Source organism: Gobius niger, assembly GCF_951799975.1.
Source record: "Gobius niger genome assembly, chromosome: 13".
In the NCBI taxonomy this organism is placed as follows: domain Eukaryota; kingdom Metazoa; phylum Chordata; class Actinopteri; order Gobiiformes; family Gobiidae; genus Gobius; species Gobius niger.
The window spans coordinates 1,555,193-1,574,606 of record NC_136864.1 but is presented as its reverse complement, the minus strand read 5'-3'; the positions used below and the strand labels follow the sequence as shown (position 1 = coordinate 1,574,606).

The 19,414-nt window shown below is 45.2% G+C and overlaps 1 protein-coding gene across 2 annotated transcripts in view; it reads left to right on the top strand.

Moving 5' to 3' along the window:
- The window catches only part of otud7b (OTU deubiquitinase 7B), a 41,755-nt gene that overhangs the window by 8,880 nt on the left and 13,461 nt on the right, over nucleotides 1-19,414 (top strand). For both annotated transcript variants that reach the window (XM_079569333.1, XM_079569332.1), the window contains exons 2-4: nucleotides 4,668-4,789; nucleotides 9,842-10,012; nucleotides 17,772-18,005. In XM_079569333.1, coding sequence (XP_079425459.1) covers nucleotides 4,705-4,789; nucleotides 9,842-10,012; nucleotides 17,772-18,005 — 490 coding nt within the window. In that variant the 5' untranslated portion in view covers nucleotides 4,668-4,704. The remainder of the gene's footprint in view (nucleotides 1-4,667; nucleotides 4,790-9,841; nucleotides 10,013-17,771; nucleotides 18,006-19,414) is intronic.

Sequence of the window (19,414 nt, the reverse complement as noted above, 5' to 3'; positions counted from 1 at the left end):
CTTTGAATCTGTAACTGTGGCCCCGCCCTCGGCCCGTGTCCAGCTTTAGCCCCGCCATCGGCCCGTGTCCCGCTTTAGCCCCGCCCTCGGCCCGTGTCCCGCTTTAGCCCCGCCCTCGCCCTGTGTCCCGCTTTAGCCCCGCCCTCGGCCCGTGTCCCGCTTTAAGAGTCTCTAACTGTGGCCCCGCCCTCGCCCCGTGTCCCGCTTTAGCCCCGCCCTCGCCCCTGTCCCGCTGTAGCCCCGCCCTCCGCCCGTGTCCCGCTGTAGCCCCGCCTGCTGGGCCGCTTTAGCCCCGCCTTCGGCCTGTGTCCCGCTTTAGGAGTCTGTAACTGTGGCCCCGCCCTCAGCCCGTGTCCCGCTTTAGCCCCGCCCTCGCCCCGTGTCCCGCTTTAGCCCCGCCCTCGCCCCTGTCCCGCTGTAGCCCCGCCCTCCGCCCGTGTCCCGCTGTAGCCCCGCCTGCTGGGCCGCTTTAGCCCCGCCTTCGGCCTGTGTCCCGCTTTAGGAGTCTGTAACTGTGGCCCCGCCCTCGCCCCGTGTCCCGCTTTAAGAGCCTGTAACTGTGGCCCCGCCCTCGGCCCATGTCCCGCTTTAGTCCCGCCCTCCGCCCGTGTCCCGCTTTAGTCCCGCCCTCGGCCTGTGTCCCCCTTTAGCCCCGCCTTCGGCCCGTGTCCCGCTTTAGCCCCGCCCTCCGCCTGTGTCCCACTTTAGCCCCGCCCTGGGCCCGTGTCCCGCTTTAGCCCCGCCCCCCCCCGCCTGCTGGGCCGCGGGCCGCACAGGCAGCTGCAGGGCGTCCTCAGATCACTTACAGCCGCTCCCTCAGGCTCCGTCTGCACCGGCCCATGAATAAGTCAGAGCGGGCCGGGTCAGTGGGACAGAGGCTACACATGACTCCACAAAACAAACACTTCACCTTTAATGAGTTCACGATGCAGAACTTTATCAAACCCACGTCTGGAGGATCAGGCGCAGAATCCTCGTCTTCACCGACACAGTTTAAACAAACCCTGAGAATGTTCAGGTCGAGCTGGACATGATTTCAGCCTCATCCTCCCACTATTCTCTTTAAAACCTCATTATTTGAAACTCCTCTCTCTCCTCCTCTCCTCTCTCTCCTCTCTCTTCCTCTCTCTCCTCATCTCTGTCCTCTCTCCTCCTCTCTGTCCTCTCTCCTCTCTCTCCTCCTCTCTCTCCTCCTCTCCTCTCTCTCCTCTCTCCCCTCTCTCCTCCTCTCTCTCCTCTCTCTCCTCCTCTCTCTCCTCCTCTCCTCTCCCTCCTCTCTCTCCTCTCTCTTCCTCTCTCTCCTCCTCTCTGTCCTCTCTCCTCCTCTCTGTCCTCTCTCCTCCTCTCTGTCCTCTCTCTTCCTCTCTGTCCTCTCTCTTCCTCTCTGTCCTCTCTCCTCCTCTCTGTCCTCTCTCCTCCTCTCTCTCCTCCTCTCTCTCCTCCTCTCCTCTCCTCCTCTCCTCCTCCTCTCTCTCTCCTCCTCTCCTCCTCTCTCCTCCTCTCTCCTCTCTCTCCTCCTCTCTCCTCCTCTCCTCTCTCTCCTCTCTCTCCTCCTCTCTCCTCCTCTCTCCTCCTCTCTCCTCCTCTCTCCTCCTCTCTCCTCCTCTCCTCTCTCTCCTCTCTCTCCTCCTCTCTCCTCCTCTCTCCTCCTCTCTCCTCCTCTCTCTGTCCTCTCTCTCCCCCTCTCTCCTCCTCTCTCTCCTCCTCTCTCCTCCTCTCTCCTCCTCTCTCTGTCCTCTCTCTCCCCCTCTCTCCTCCTCTCTCTCCTCCTCTCTCCTCCTCTCTCCTCCTCTCTCCTCCTCTCTCTGTCCTCTCTCTCCCCCTCTCTCCTCCTCTCTCTCCTCCTCTCTCCTCCTCTCTCCTCCTCTCTCTGTCCTCTCTCTCCCCCTCTCTCCTCCTCTCTCTCCTCTCTCTCCTCCTCTCTCCTCCTCTCTCCTCCTCTCTCCTCCTCTCTCCTCCTCTCTCCTCCTCTCTCTGTCCTCTCTCTCCCCCTCTCTCCTCCTCTCTCTCCTCCTCTCTCCTCCTCTCTCCTCCTCTCTCTGTCCTCTCTCTCCCCCTCTCTCCTCCTCTCTCTCCTCCTCTCTCCTCCTCTCTCCTCCTCTCTCCTCCTCTCTCTGTCCTCTCTCTCCCCCTCTCTCCTCCTCTCTCTCCTCCTCTCTCCTCCTCTCTCCTCCTCTCTCTGTCCTCTCTCTCCCCCTCTCTCCTCCTCTCTCTCCTCTCTCTCCTCCTCTCTCCTCCTCTCTCCTCCTCTCTCCTCCTCTCTCCTCCTCTCTCCTCCTCTCTCTGTCCTCTCTCTCCCCCTCTCTCCTCCTCTCTCTCCTCCTCTCTCCTCCTCTCTCCTCCTCTCTCTCCTCTCTCTCCTCCTCTCTCCTCCTCTCTCCTCCTCTCTCCTCCTCTCTCTGTCCTCTCTCTCCCTCTCTCTCCTCCTCTCTCCTCCTCTCTCCTCCTCTCTCTGTCCTCTCTCTCCCTCTCTCTCCTCCTCTCTCCTCCTCTCTCCTCCTCTCTCCTCCTCTCTCTTTCCTCTCTCTGTCCTCTCTCTCCCTCTCTCTCCTCCTCTCTCCTCCTCTCTCCTCCTCTCTCCTCCTCTCTCTGTCCTCTCTCTCCCTCTCTCTCCTCCTCTCTCCTCCTCTCTCCTCCTCTCCTCCTCTCTCTCTCTCCTCCTCTCTCCTCTCTCTCCTCCTCTCTCCTCTCTCCTCTCCCTCCTCTCTCCTCTCTCTCCTCTCTCTCTTCTCTCTCTCCTCTCCCCCCCCCTCTCTCCTCCTCTCTCCTCCTCTCTCCTCTCTCCTCTCCCTCCTCTCTCCTCTCTCTCCTCTCTCTCTTCTCTCTCTCCTCTCCCCCCCCCCTCTCTCCTCCTCTCTCCTCTCTCTCCTCCTCTCTCCTCTCTCTCCTCCTCTCCCTCCTCTCCCCTCCTCTCTCCTCTCTCTCCTCCTCTCTCCTCCTGACACCGCCTCCTGCCCGGCCTCACCGCTCCTCCTGTCTCTGTCCTCTCCTCCTCTCTCTCCCCCCTCTCCCCCCCTCTCTCCTCCTGACACCGCCTCCTGCCCGGCCTCACCGCTCCTCCTGTCTCTGCTGCCCACACTCGTCACCGTGGCTCTGAGTGAATAAGGAGATTGAGCAGAGATTATAGTAGTGTTGTGTCATCGCAGACACCAGGCTCTCCACGCTGTCCCGCTCGTCCCGCTCGTCCCGGGGAGCGTGGGCGGGACTAATCCACTCCGAGTCGCATGGACAAGGATTACGTCACTCGCTGACTGTCCCCGAGCTCAGGCGCTCCTCGCTTCCCTTAGTCACACCACAGTACTCACAGTCTGCAGTCATGTGACCTCACAGTCTGCAGTCTTGTGACCTCACAGTCTGCAGTCATGTGACCTCACAGTCTGCAGTCATGTGACCTCACAGTCTGCAGTCATGTGACCTCACAGTCTGCAGTCATGTGACCTCACAGTCTGCAGTCATGTGACCTCACAGTCTGCAGTCATGTGACCTCACAGTCTGCAGTCATGTGACCTCCCTCTGCTTCTTTCTTTTCCATATTTCTTTTCATTTAAATCATATTTGCTTTATTCACTCCCAAATACAAAGCATCTCTAAGGGGGAAACTTCCAGGTCGATGAGGCGGGAAAATGTTTTCCTATTGAGAGAAATCACATGGAGAGTTTTCTCTCCTGTTGGAGCTTAAAGCAGCACTAAGTAACTTGTTTACCTTAACCTCTTACCACCCGCCTAAACCAAATGCCTTCTGTCCTCTTTGGCTGTTATATAGGCCTGTGTAACACCTCATTTGAAAGCTAAGACCCACAAACCTGACCTTTTTCCTCGCGTTGTTGCTGTGTTGTGTCACCTTTTGTATCTTTTTTTTCTTCTTTTTTTTTTTCATTTTTGTTACTTTTTTGTTGAATTTTTGTCACTTTTTGGTTGAATTTTTGTCACTTTTTGGTTGAATTTTTGTCACTTTTTGGTTGAATTTTTGTCAATTTTTGGTTCAGTTTTTGTCACATTTTTGTTGAATTTTTGTCACTTTTTGGTTCAGTTTTTGTCACATTTTTGTTGAATTTTTGTCACTTTTTGGTTCAGTTTTTGTCACATTTTTGTTGAATTTTTGTTGAATTTTTGTCACTTTTTGGTTGAATTTTTGTCAATTTTTGGTTGAATTTTTGTCATTTTTTGGTTGAGTTTTTGTCACATTTTTGTTGAATTTTTGTCAGTTTTTGGTTGAGTTTTTGTCACATTTTTGTTGATTTTTTGTTGAATTTTTGTCACTTTTTGGTTGAATTTTTGTCACTTTTTGGTTGAATTTTTGTCACTTTTTGGTTGAATTTTTGTCAATTTTTGGTTGAGTTTTTGTCACATTTTTGTTGAATTTTTGTTGAATTTTTGTCACTTTTTGGTTGAGTTTTTGTCACATCTTTGTTGTGTTTATATCCTTGTTTTCTCATTTTTTTTTAGCCGTTTTTATGCTTTTTTCCCAAGAAGCTTTTTGATTAGGGTAAAGCCAAACTGGAGAAAATGGGATCCGTTCAGGTTAAGAGGTTTTCTGATCTGCTCCTTCACACTCCGAGTTTAGTCCCATGTTTGTTTTTTATTTCCACATCTGTCGTGACATTCTCGCCGCTGTGAGCGCAGCTGAACCCTCATCTCTGACTCTCCTGTTTGTGTCTCTGGGGCAGGTGTGGCTGTGACAGGAGCAGGACCCTCCATGATCACATGACCGTGGACATGGACGCGGTGCTGTCCGACTTCGTCCGTTCCACCGGAGCTGAGCCGGGGCTGGCGCGAGACCTGCTGGAGGGTGGGTCACATGACCACACGCACACGCCACCCTTTACATACTGCCGCATCACCGTAGACCAGGGGGAGGCAACGTCAGGCCCGGGGGCCAAATCCGGCCCTCCAGCACAGAACCTTCGGCCCTCGAGATGATTTTGAGGAACATTATTACACAAATCAGAGAGAATTTTTAACACTATTAGAGTTAAATGGGAGAAAAAAAGGTAGAAATACTGTCAATACACCCAGTTAGGTCATATATTATGTACAACACTGGAAAAAGAATAATCGTTTTAAGGAAGAAATGACATAAATCTTCTTGAATTAAGAGATGATTAAATCTAAGGGTTGAGTAGATTTGGTCTGGTTTTAGACAAGATAAAACCTCTAGTATCAGTTATTCTTTTAATTCAGATCATTTTGTGGGGGGCAGGACCAGTTTTTCCTATTAACAGCATTACACTTTCACAAGTCGTAGCTAAAGAGAAAATGTATGAATGACAAAAATGAACATTAACCCCTTTAACTCCCACCTGAACCGAGCACATTTTCTTCAGTTTGGCTTTACCCCAATCCAAAAGCTTCTGGAAAAAAGGTGAGAAAATAGCAACAAAACTGAGATGAAAACAATGATGGAAATGTGGCAAAAAAGTGAAAAAACATTGACAAAAAAGTGAGAAAAATTGATGAAAAAGTGGCAAAAATGTCACAAGAAATTGACAAAAAATGGAAGAAAAAGTTACAAAAATGTGACTAAAATGTGATAAATATATGACAAAAAAATGACAAAAATGTGACAAAAAAATATAAAATGTGATTAAAAAATTACAAAAATGTGATAAAAATCAGACAAAAAAATTGACAAAAATGGGACAAATTTTTTTATAAAAATGTGACAAAAAATTACAAAAATGGGACTAAAAATGACAGAAAAGCTACAAAAATGAGTTGAATACCCAACAAAAAAATGATGGAAAAAAAATCTGATGATGTGAGGAAAACGATCCTCTCGGTTCAGGCGGGAGTTAAGAGGTTAATATCAGTCACTGGGTCCATGATCTCTCTCTCTGTACAAGACCAAACATTTCCTCAAAAACAAAATATTTTTTCCTTTATATAATGCTATAGGCCTTTTGAATAAAAGTGTTGTTAAAGCTGAAAAAACTCAGTATTTCTCAAACTTGATTTTGAATAATGTCGGTAAGCCTCGAGTTCTTTTTAAAACGATTGGTTCTGTTTTTAATCCGAGTCCGTCCACTTCATTGGAGATGACAAGTGAAACTTGTGAAAAATTCCTCTCCTTTTTTAATGACAAGGTTGCTGCTATTAGGGCCAACATATGTCCCTCTTCATTGTGGAGTTCTGTATCCACTCAATGCTCAGCTGTTTTTTGTCAGTTTGAGTCTGTGTCATTGTCTGTGCTCACCGGGTTAGTTAAAAAACTTAAACCCTCCTCCTGTCCCACAGACCCGGTCCCTCCTCGCTTTTTTAAAGAGGTTTGGGACACCATTGGCTCTTCTGTTAGGGACATCATCAACAGCAGCTTAGCTTCTGGCATTGTCCCCCCCTTTTGTAAGACAGCTGTTGTTGAGCCTTTGATTAAAAAGCCTAGCCTCGACCCTGCAAATCTGGCAAATTATCGCCCAATCTCCAAACTACCCCTGGTATCGAAAATCTTAGAGAAATGCGTTTTTGCACAGTTGCAACCTTTTTTAGATGAAAATGGCACTTTAGACCGATATCAGTCAGGCTACAAAGCTTTGCACAGTACTGAATCTGCACTTTTAAAGGTTTTTAATGACCTGTTTTTAATGACTGATTCTGGAGGCTCTGCCATTTTAGTGCTTTTAGACCTGACGGCTGCTTTTGACACAGTCGACCACACAGTTCTTTTAGATCGCCTAAGAGATCGTGTGGGTGTCAGGGGGACCGCGTTGGAGTGGTTTAGGTCCTACCTGTCGGAGAGGTCTTTCTCCGTCAGGCTGGGGGACTCCACTTCATCTTCTGCCCCGCTTCACTGTGGAGTCCCCCAGGGATCTATCCTGGGACCCATTCTTTTTGCTCTTTACCTCCTCCCACTTGGAGAGATTTTTAAGAAGCATGGCATGTCTTACCACCTTTACGCAGATGACTGTCAAATTTACATGCCCATTACCAAGAATGACCACAGCCCCCTGACACCCCTGCTCGACTGTCTAGGTGACGTCAAGGCTTGGCTAGCCCAGAATTTTTTAAAACTGAATGAGGGGAAAACAGAAATCATAACATTTGGATCTACCCTCACGGACTTGGGATCTCTACAAAATTATTTGCGTCCCAAAGTCACCAGCCTTGGCGTCATCCTAGACAGTGATTTTAAATTTGACAAACAGATCAATGGCGTTTTAAAATCGGGTTTTTATCATCTTCGTCTTTTATCCAAAGTTAAGCCGTTTTTATCTTTTAATCTTTTTGAGCAAGTCGTGCACGCTTTTATTTCAAGCCGTCTGGACTACTGCAACGCACTTTACTCGGGCATCAGCCATAAAGCACTTTCCCGATTGCAGTTAGTCCAGAACTCCGCGGCACGACTTTTAACAGGGACCAAAAAACGTGAACATATCACCCCAATCCTCGCGTCTTTGCACTGGCTCCCTGTTAATTTTAGAATTGATTTTAAAATTTTGTTGTTTGTTTTTAAAGCTCTAAATGGACTGGCCCCGCAGTACATCACAGACCTCATCCAAATTTACCGCCCCCCACGCGCTTTGAGGTCTGAGGGCCAGCTCCAGCTCGTTGTTCCGAAGACGAACCGAAAAACCAGAGGGGACAGAGCGTTCGCCGTTGTCGGCCCTAAGCTGTGGAACGCTCTGCCCCTTCACGTCCGTACGGCCCCCACCCTGGAGTGTTTTAAATCTCGTCTTAAGACTCACTTTTATTCTCTGGCTTTTAGCACCGCGTAAGTTGTGTGGTCCTCTGTGTCTTTTATTTATTTTTATATTTTATTTTTTTATTGAGTTTTATTCTTATTTATAGTTTTTAATGTGTTTTTATTTATATTTATTCTTTTAACCTGTTTTATTTATATCTATTGTTTTACACTCATAGCGGTAGAGCTCATTTGCATTGTTTTGGTTTTATTGATTTTGTTGCATGTGCAGCACTTTGGAAACGTTTTGTTGTTTAAATGTGCTATATAAATAAAGTGGATTGGATTGGATTGGATTGGAATACTGTGATGTCACCTGCAACCCAGCAATTGGCGCATTTGTATCTTGGATCAGTTCAAACAAACTCAAATTCAACATAGAAGAACTTTAATTCAAGCTATTTTAAGTCATTAATCTCATTTAAGATGGTCATGTTTCCAGTGTTGTGCTTTACTTTGGGCTAATAATCAGCGGCTTCGGCCCTCGTTCTGTTTACAATAAAGAGAAAAGAAAACTTGCCTACCCCTGCTGTAGACAGTACGTGAAGGAGTATTTAGTTAATACATCACATAAACTGTAGGAAATATGTCTTTACCTGAAGTAAAGCCTGTCACAGCCGAACACTATGTTTTTCTTTGCCAATAAAATGTACTAAAATCTGAATTACGTAACATAGTATTGGCTGTCAATCACCACGGGAGAGCAGACGAGTCACGGCGTGTCCTGTGGAGCTCATGCTTTAAAGCAGCACTAAGTAACGTGTTTACCTTAATAAATCCTCCCCGTCGTCCCTGTGGGGGTGATACAAGTGTTAAAGGGATGATTGGAGGGTCTTTCAGCGCCCCCTGGTGTCTCTGGCCAGAAAACCATGTTTGCAACTTGACTGCCACTGAGCCGGAGTCACCAACACACACTAATAGAATCATGAAGATGAAGCTAACAGGCTAACGGGCCTCAGGTGCACTGTGGAGCGGGTCAGACTGTTTTCAATGCAAGCTAGCTGATACCATAGCCATGCACTAGCCTAGCACTAGCCTAGCGCCACGAAACTCTTCAAATATAAGAACTGCATGAATTACAAAAAAAATATCTCCAGAAATCAGCAACACTCGGCTAAAAGCTCAAAAAAGTCCCGTGTGCAGGATATAGTGCAGGATATAGGACCTTTAACCTCTTAACCTCCACCCGAACCGAGCATCTCCAGTTTGGCTTTACCCAAATCTAAAAGCTTCTTGAAAAAAGTGTCAAAAGTAACGATCATTAGTCAAAAGCAAGGATAAAAAAGTGACATAAATGTGACAAACGTAACAAAAAAGCCAAAAAAGAGCAACAGACTGCTCTCAGTGAAGGCGGGGCTTAACCTATTAACTCCCGCCTCTAGTTCAGCTTTACCCAAATCCTGTAGGCCAGTGTAACGCCTCATTTGAAAGCTAAGATCTACAAAACTCATCTAAATGGATCTTTTTCCTCACGTCATCACATTTTTTTACCATCATTTTTTTGGGGGGGGTTTCAACTCATTTTTGTAACTTTTTTTCAATTTTTTTCCTTTTTTTTTTTTTTTCCTTTTTTGTCACATTTTTGTCGTTTTTCTTTTGGTCATTTTTCCGTCAATTTTTTGTCATTTTTGTCATTTTTTTGTAAATGTTTTGTCACTTTTTGTCACAATTTTGTCATTTTGCCGTCATTTTTTGTGTCAATTTTTTGTGACATTTGTAAATTTTTTGTGACATTTTTGGCACTTTTTCATCAATTTTTGTCATTTTTTATTTTTCATTTTTTGGTCAAATTTTTGTACCTTTTTTTTGTCACATTTCTGTCATTTTTTTTCCATTTTTTTTTTTTCATTTTTGTCGTATTTTTGTCACATTTTTTTGTCACATTTTTGTCATTTTTTTCTTCCATTTTTTGTCACATTTCCATCCTTGTTTTCGTCTCAGTTCTGTCTCTATTTTCTCACCTTTTTTCCAGAAGCTTTTGGATTGGGGTAAAGCCAAACTGGAGAAAATGTGCTCGGTTCAGGCGGGAGTTAAGGGGTTAAAACGTGCTGCGTCCTCTTTAAACGTGCACTTCCTGTTGTTGACAGTGTGACTCGCCGTGTAGTCCTGACTCCGCCCCCTGTGCCCTTTGCCCCCTGATCACAGTCTAACCCTCTGACTCCGCAGGGAAGAACTGGGACTTCACGGCGGCGCTCAGCGACTTCGAGCAGCTGCGACAGGTGCACGCCGTGAACCTGTCCTACTCGTTCACCGAGGAGCGGCCCTTTGTGGCGCCGGACAAAGACATGGCCCGGATCGGCCGCCCGCTGCTGCAGCGCCAGGAGGAGGTGGTGCAAGGTCAGTCAGACGCTCGGACGGGACGCTGGTGACGTGGGGGCGGGGCCAAAGAAATCACAGGGGGAGCCGGCGACGTCCCGGACCTGTTTGAATGAATGTTTAACCTCTTAACCCCCACCTTTACCCAAATCTGAAAGCTTCTTGAGAAAAGTGTCTTAAAAACACGAGTTAGCTCAGAGCTGATTAGCCGCCGTCGTGCTGTTAGCTCAGAGCTGATTAGCCGCCTTCGTGCTGTTAGCTCAGAGCTGATTAGCCGCCGTCGTGCTGTTAGCTCAGAGCTGATTTGTCGCCGTCGTGCTGTTAGCTCAGAGCTCATTAGCCGGCGTCGTGCTGTTAGCTCAGAGCTCATTAGCCGGCGTCGTGCTGTTAGCTCAGAGCTCATTAGCCGGCGTCGTGCTGTTAGCTCAGAGCTCATTAGCCGGCGTCGTGCTGTTAGCTCAGAGCTCATTAGCCGGCGTCGTGCTGTTAGCTCAGAGCTGATTAGCCGCCGTCGTGCTGTTAGCTCAGAGCTGATTTGCCGCCGTCGTGCTGTTAGCTCAGAGCTCATTAGCCGGCGTCGTGCTGTTAGCTCAGAGCTCATTAGCCGGCGTCGTGCTGTTAGCTCGGAGCTGATTAGCCGCCGTCGTGTTGTTAGCTCGGAGCTCATTAGCCGGCGTCGTGCTGTTAGCTCAGAGCTGATTAGCCGCCGTTGTGCTGTTAGCTCAGAGCTGATTAGCCGCCTTCGTGCTGTTAGCTCAGAGCTGATTTGTCGCCGTCGTGCTGTTAGCTCAGAGCTGATTAGCCGCCGTCGTGCTGTTAGCTCAGAGCTCATTAGCCGCCGTCGTGCTGTTAGCTCAGAGCTGATTAGCCGCCGTCGTGCTGTTAGCTCAGAGCTGATTAGCCGCTGTCGTTCTGTTAGCTCAGAGCTGATTAGCCGCCGTCGTGCTGTTAGCTCAGAGCTGATTAGCCGCTGTCGTGCTGTTAGCTCAGAGCTGATAAGCCGCCGTCGTGCTGTTAGCTCAGAGCTGATTAGCCGCCGTCGTGCTGTTAGCTCAGAGCTGATTAGCCGCCTTCGTGCTGTTAGCTCAGAGTTCATTAGCCGCCGTCGTGCTGTTAGCTCGGAGCTCATTAGCCGCCGTCGTGCTGTTAGCTCAGAGCTGATTAGCCGCCGTCGTGCTGTTAGCTCAGAGCTGATTAGCCGCCGTCGTGCTGTTAGCTCAGAGCTGATTAGCCGCCGTCGTGCTGTTAGCTCAGAGCTGATTAGCCGCCGTCGTGCTGTTAGCTCGGAGCTCATTAGCCGCCGTCGTGCTGTTAGCTCAGAGCTGATTAGCCGCCTTCGTGCTGTTAGCTCAGAGCTCATTAGCCGCCGTCGTGCTGTTAGCTCAGAGCTGATTAGCCGCCGTCGTGCTGTTAGCTCAGAGCTCATTAGCCGCCGTCGTGCTGTTAGCTCAGAGCTGATTAGCCGGCGTCGTGCTGTTAGCTCGGAGCTTATTAGCCGGCGTCGTGCTGTTAGCTCAGAGCTGATTAGCCGCCGTCGTGCTGTTAGCTCAGAGCTCATTAGCCGCCGTCGTGCTGTTAGCTCAGAGCTGATTAGCCGACGTCGTGCTGTTAGCTCAGAGCTGATTAGCCGACGTCGTGCTGTTAGCTCGGAGCTCATTAGCCGCCGTCGTGCTGTTAGCTCGGAGCTCATTAGCCGCCGTCGTGCTGTTAGCTCAGAGCTGATTAGCCGCCGTCGTGCTGTTTAACTCTTAATATTTGAAAGTAAATATGATCTACGTTGGATCCGGTCACGTGACCAAAAGTGGGTGGGACTGTTGAGCTCTTATGGTGCGTCCACACCAAACGCGGCCGGCGCCTCCAAAGCGTCAGGTTCAGGTTCATTCAGCTCTGGGACTTTTACAAAGACACATCAGTGTTTCTTTATCTTAACACCAGGATTAAAAGCGGTGACAAGAAAACTTATACTTTACTTATATGCACAAATAAAGTCAATAAAGAACAATGATCACACACTGAGCTGGGCTGATGTTGTAGTTTATTACTCACATCATCTACAATTAGCTCCGGGAGAAAACCACAGTTAGCTCAGTTAGCTCAGTTAGCTCAGTTAGCTCAGTTAGCTCAGTTAGCTGGCGTTGAGCTCCGGTTTTCTCCCATGAAAACAAGCATTATGCACTAACGACATAGAGCAGCTTTACGACGATCACACACTGAGCCTTCACGCATTTGTGGTTTATTGCAGACTTTTAATCAACAATGAGCTGTAGCAGGTGTATTTCAGGCAAGAGCTACTTCCAAGATGGACGAACAGACTCTGAGCTGACGCGCGGCCAGAGCGTCTAACGCTCAGAGACATTTGTGACGATCGTCTGACTTTAGTAGCACAATTATGGTTTTGTTTCTTATAGTAAGACAGAAAAGCTTTTCTGTCTTACTATAAGAAACAAAACCATAATAGCCTTAACCTAAGAAGACCGTATGAACCTTCTACAAAGACTTTAGTAGCACAAGCTCCAACGACGGGCTTGAGGCGCGTTTTTGACGCCCAAAACGCGTTTGGTTTGGACGCAGCATAATGCTGAGCTCATGTGAACTGTGGAGCTCGTGTTCCAGAGATGTGACGTCATTGGTTGGTTTGTGTCATGTGGTTATGTCAGTGGGGATTATGACATCATCAAATAAAAACAGTCTTTTATGAATGATACGCACTTTAAAATAGGCACTTTAAAGGAACAGTTCACAGTTCTTCCAGACTGAGAAGTTCTTACCTGAGCTTAGACGAGTTGATCCGTACCTGTCTGGTCTTTGTGGAAGAGCTCAGTCGCTTCTAACTTCACCCCCGTTTGGAGCCATAGGAATACACTGGGAGAGGCCAAATGCTAACAACATCTTTGGTCTTTTTGTGTGACTGAGCGCACACACAAAGACCAGACAGGTACGGATCAACTCGTCTAAGCTCGGGTAAGAACAGATCTCAGTCTGGATCGGTTTCATGGCGTTAATAAACATCGTAAACGTTTTATAAGAGGAAGTTTAGTGACAAAAAGCAGAAACTGATTTAGTCTTTACTGTCCGTGTTCATCAAGATCCGGCGCTTCTGCTTTTTTATGTCTATTCATTTACCTTTACGGGTGAGGTGTGAAAGAAACTGACGAGGGGGAAATGTGATGTCATAGCATAGCAACCGCATAGCAACCGAGCATAATGAGTGACACTCCTGAAGTCCTGAACTTTGTGCCAGTGACTGTTTCATTTGGAAAGACCATAAACTGAAGCATTTGTAGTTTGATTATTGTCATGTTTCTGCGTAATGGCGTCTGTGAGCGAGCGCCGCAGTGCGATGGCGTGCGATGGCGTGCGTCCCCACAGGAGGGTGTGGTTTCCTGACACTCTGACTCGACACTTTCTGTTTACCGCTGACACACTCGGCCTCTCCGGCTCCGTCTCTCTCTGCTTCAGAGCCTGTGTTTTTTTGTGTCTGTTCCTTCAGAGCCAACGATTCATCTGCAGATTCTGTTTTTACAATAATCCATGAATCACTCGGAGGTGAAACTGTTTCCACAGAAAGTGAAGTGAGGCTCGAGGAAACTTGAAGCCAGTGTTTGTCGGAGGCTCTGAGTTCAGCCACTGAAGGACTGGGACTTTATCCAAACATTACGAGAGGAGTTCATTCTGCACCTGAATGGATAAACAACAGATATTTTACAATGTAAAAAACACTCACTTTAAAAACTATTAAAGGAATAGGCCACCGTTTCTACACACTGAGATATGTTCTTACCTAACCTTAGTCGAGTTAATATATCCCCGTCTGGTCTTTGTCCGTGCGCTCACACATACGCAGCCTCTCCCACATGTCATATAGCTCCAAAAAAGCTCACGATAGAAGCTACCAAGCTCTTCCACGTGTTCCCTATTTAAATAAAGTTACGTGAAGTGTTTTCATGCGAAGTATATTTACACAGAAATGTAACATGTCGATTTTATAAGCAAATAAAAAGGGGAACTATATTGTGAGGCGTAATGATATGAGTGAGTGAGTGGTAGTTGGATGTAGGGCTGTGCAAGTAATCGAAATTCGATTACGATTTCGATTATTACACTAGACGATCACAAAAGTAGCATAATCGAATACAAACGATTATTAAGGATGCCCTCCCGCTCGTCCTGCGCGGTTTGTGTGACGCGTCTGATCAGCTGAACCAGTGCAGTGACAGAACTGTAAATCATATCTACTAATGGTTTTTATACCTAACTCTTGAGATAAAGCCTCTGTTCAGAGCTCACCTTGTGCTGAAAGAACCGCTGTTTCAGAAGCCTCGACATCCTTTAACCAGACACTGGTTTGGTTTAGTAGAAAAGTCTAAAACTCTTCTTCAGGTGCAGATCAACGGAGCTCAAACAAACTCTTATTACTTCACGCTGCTGAGATGATTGTTTCTGTTCCCTTCGTATTTCACGAGCTAAAGGCTCAGGCTTTGGTTTGACATAAAAACATTAGCGCTGTGTGATGATGTCATCAGGCCGCGCCGCTCTGTTGGACAAGTGTGAGGGCTGGCCAGCAGGGGGCAGGTGTCCCTATAGGTATCTAAAAAAAAAAATGTTTTTATTGTCTAAAGAAAATGTAGTCCATAGTTGTCGTTTTTTAAATAATAATAAAAATGAATAAATAAAATATAGATTTTTTTTAAGGCAACAAATAATCGTTATTATTTTTTCTATAATCAAGCAGTCCTAGTTGGAGGGGCCGATGGCGCAGACTGGTTGCCTTGCTACCGTCAGTTTACCCCAGGGCAGCTGTGGCTACAATAGTAGTTTACCACCACCAAGTATGGAGTGAATACGAGCGATCGCTGTTATTGTTTACTTCCGCAATTTTGGCCGGATGTTTTGGTGAATGGTCGGCAACAGCTGATGCATACAGGCCTCTAACTCGGTTTTATAAAATGATAGATCTGTTACAGCGCAAGAGAAGCAATGCCCTGTTTATGGACATTGTTTTTGCTGATTATAGGATTTTAATAAAATGTTAGTCAAATATGAAAATTTAAAATGCTATGGGCAGGTGGGTCGGTCCTCACAGTTTTCAGTTTTAGCTCCTTCTTTTTGCAGAATGTTTCATAACTAAAGAACAGGAGCTTCATCTGCAACTTCTTTAAATTGAACTCTCCCGCTTGATTATTAATGACAAAAGTGCTGCAGCTGAATGTGAAGTCGCTCGAGACGACAGAACCAACGACGACTGAAGAAGATTCATTCATCCATCCATCCATCCATTTTCTTCCGCTTTATCCGATTCAGATTCATTCATGTCGGGACAAACCGAGAGAGCAGACGGTTTAGCCTGTACCAGCTGATTCTGGAAGTGTGTGTTGGACGGTTCTTTGTAGTGCTCCTCTTTTAGCCATATTGATTTAGTTTTTTCTCGCACAGATGTAGCCACTTATTTATTTTCTCCTCGCTCGTTCTCTATAAATAGTCCGTCTCCCGCCCTGAGACTGTGAAGCTCTCTGCACTTCTGAACTTCTGACGAGCCTCGTGGATGAATCGTGCTCCACAAATAAACGTGCCTTTGCCGACTTGAACACATGACTCTTCCATTAATCACAATACAATCCAAGAACTGGTTAACTTAAAAACAATAAAAAGAAAGTTACAAAAAAAAAAAAGAATCCAAGAACTGGTTTTCGATACCGATACCTGAACGATACTTTCATCGATACAGACTGAACACTGCGTTCCAAATTATTATGCAAATGACTTTTTTTTGTTTTTCGTCGACTCAAATGAGAGTCAGCATCATGTTCAAGTCTTTAACTGGTCGAGGATTATTTAAATGTGGTGGAAAATACCTCCCAGTGAAAACAGTATTTTTTTCAAAAACAAATATAGTAAAAACCTCAAAATCCACTGTTCCAAATGATTATGCAACTCATCGTTTAATACATTTTTAAGCTTGTAATTAACTCAAAATGGTCATTTGTTGAATGTGTAGCATTAGGAGGTCATACTTACTGAAATCAAAAGATATTTCAATCAAAAAAATATTAACAGGTCAAGTTATATTTTACCAGAGGAGCTTCTTTGAGCAGCTTCAAAACTCTTAAATCCATTAAACTTGTGAGTTTTTGGACAGTTTCTGCTTGGATTTATTTGCAGGATGTTAGAACAGCCTCCTAGAGCTGCTGTTTGGATGAAAACTGCCTCCCACCCTCATAGAGGTTTTTTTTGTTGAGGCTCCAAAGGTTCTCAATAGGGTTGAGGTCAGGGGAGGAGGGGGTCCACATCATGAGTTTCTCTCCTTTTCTGTTCGGGAAAACACGGCTCTTCTTTTGTAGCATAGAAGACAGTGGTCAGTCAGAAACTCCACATATTTTTCAAAGGTCATTTTCACACCTTCAGGGAGCCTAAAAGGGCCTAAAAGGGCTGACCAGCTCTCTCATCATGATTCTGGCCCAAAACATGACTCCGCCCCCTCCTTACTGACGTCACAGCCTTGTTGGGACATGGTGGCCATTCACCAACCATCCACTCCTCCATCCATCTGACCATCCGGGGTCACACGGCCTCATCAGTGAACAAGACTGTTTGAAAATGAGTCTCATGTATTTCTGAGCCACTGCAGCCGTTTCTGCTTCAGCTTCAATGAACAGTTTAGGGGAGGCCGGATAGAAGGTTTATGCACAACTGCAGCCTCTGGAGGGTCGGCTTTGTAGCAGCTGTTCTCTTAATCTGATGTGTTTGTCTGGCAGAAACTGTCCTCATTGTGCCTTTATCTGCACAAACCGGAGTGTGTCTGAATCATCCACAAATCTCTTATCAGTTCGATGATTACGCTTCATCTTTCATGAAATATCGAAGGTTTTCATATAGGGCTGAAACAACTAATCGATTATTGAAATAGTCGACAACTATTTTAGTAATCGATGAATCGTTTTCTGGGTCACACAGACTCAAATAGAGCAAAGATTACATGAAAATGTAGCATTTTTTTCATAGTTAGGGTCTGTAGTGTTTTGTACATTGTAAATTTCATGATTCATGTCTGTGTGTCATGCAACTAGAAAGCAGAATTAGCACTAAGAGCCTCCAACAAACATTTACTTTAAGTTTACTCCATAAACACGTCCTCAAGCGGCGCCACTTTAGCTTTATGTGATTGAAAAAAATAAAAAAAATACGATTTTCCTACACCATTCACAGCCAATCGATTAATCGTATAAATAATCTATAGATTAATCGATTACAAAATAATCGTTTGTTGCAGCCCTATTTTCATACCTAGACCAAGACATTCAGCCGTTTCACACTTTTCATCAGCAGACAGATCCTTTTTCTTTCCCTTATTGCTTGAAAATGATGATCTGCTTAATAAAGTGGAACACCCTTTTTCAAAAGTTTTTCCCTTAACCTGAAAACTAATCATCCCAGGTCTCTGAGATTCATGTCAGTGATTCAAAGAGCCCCAAGACACGACACCATCCATGAGTTTCATTATTTTTATTTATTTTTTTGACACAAAAATACAATTTGCATAATAATTTGGAACGCAGTGTGTACTAAAATATTTGTCATATAGAAGAAGAACTTTTATTCATATAACGCTTTTCACAGACATGATCACGAAGCGCTTTACATGATTACATTACATGATTACATTATTTAGTCTCATTATTTAGTCTCATTCTGTCTCTACAAACATGAAATTGTTGAAATGTGAATCCAGCCTTTTCTCCGAATGTTCATGTGAAATCCGTAAACGTGGTGTGTGTGTCCTCAGCCACGGAGAAGCGTCTGTCCCGGGGCATCTCCCACGCCAGCTCCACCATCGTGTCGCTGGCCCGCTCGCACGTGTCCACCGGGGGCAGCAGCAGCAGCAGCAGCGAGCTCCTCCTGGACACGCCCCTCTGCACCTTCCAGCTGCCCAACCTCACCGTGTACCGGCCCGACTTCCGCAACTTCATCGAGAGGGACCTGATCGAGCAGTCCATGATGGTGGCGCTGGAGCACGCGGGTGAGGCCAAAATGGAAATGAAATGTAAACAAGCAAAAGAGTTACAAAAACGCCATAGAACACTTACAAGAAAGTGGCAAAAAAATGGCGAGGAAAGCAGAAAGAAAAAGTTCAAAAATCAGAAAAAAAATGTCAAAAAATGGTCCCAAAAAAAAAAAAAAAGCAGAAAAAAATGGTCAGAAAAACAGACAAAAAGGTTAAAAAATGCAGAAAAAAGAGTTCAAAAAACAGAAAAAAAAAGTTCAAAAAATTGTCAAAAAAGCAGAGAAATGATTAAAAAAGCCGAAAAAATGGTTTAAAAAAAAGCAGAAAAAATGGTTTAAAAAAAACAGGAAAAATGGTTAAAAAAGCAGAAAAAATGGTTTAAAAAAAACAGAAAAAATTGTTTAAAAAAAAGCAGAAAAAATGGTTAAAAAAACAGAAAAATGGTTTAAAAAAAGCAGAAAAAATGGTTTTAAAAAAACAGGAAAAATGGTTAAAAAAAGCAGAAAAAATGGTTTTAAAAAAACAGAAATAATTGTTAAAAAAGCAGAAAAAAATGGTTAAAAAAAAACAGAAAAAATGTTTTTCAAAAAACAGAAAAAAATTGTTAAAAAAAACAGAAAAAAATGGTAAAAAAAAAAACTGAAAAAATGGTTTAAAAAAAACAGAAAAAATGGTTAAAAAAAGCAGGAAAAAAACAGAAAAATAGTTTTAAAAAAAAGCAGGAAAAACGGTTAAAAAAGCAGAAAAATTGTTTTAAAAAAAAGCAGACAAAATTGTCAAAAAAGCAGAAAAAATGAAGGGAAAAAAGTTCAAAAATCAGAAAAAAAAATGTTTAAAAAATTGTCAAAAAAGCAGAAAAAAATGGTTAAAAAAAGCATGTTCACGTTTTTTTGGTCCCTGTTGAAAGTCGTGCCGCAGAGTTCTGGACTAACTGCAAGCAGGAAAGTGCTTTATGGCCGACGCCCGAGTCGTCCAGACGGCTTGAAATAAAAGCGTGCACGACTTGCTCAAAAAGATTAAAAGAAACGGCTTAACTTTGGATAAAAGACGAAGATGATAAAAACCCGATTTTAAAACGCCATTGATCTGTTTATCAAATTTAGAATCCCTGTCTATGGTGACGCCAAGGCTGGTGACTTTGGGACGCAAATCATTTTGTAGCGATCCCAAGTCCGTGAGGGTTGATCCAAATGTCATAATTTCTGTTTTTCCCTCACCAAGCCTCGACAGTCGAGCAGGGGCGTCAGGGGGCTGTGGTCATTCTTGGCAATGGGCATATTAATTTGACAGTCGTCTGCGTTGAAGTGGTAAGACATGCCATGCTTCTTAAAAATCTCTCCAAGTGGGAGGTGAAGAGCAAAAAGAATGGGTCCCAGTATACCCGTGTTTTCACCTCCGTCCCTCACTCGCCTGCTTTCTGTCCC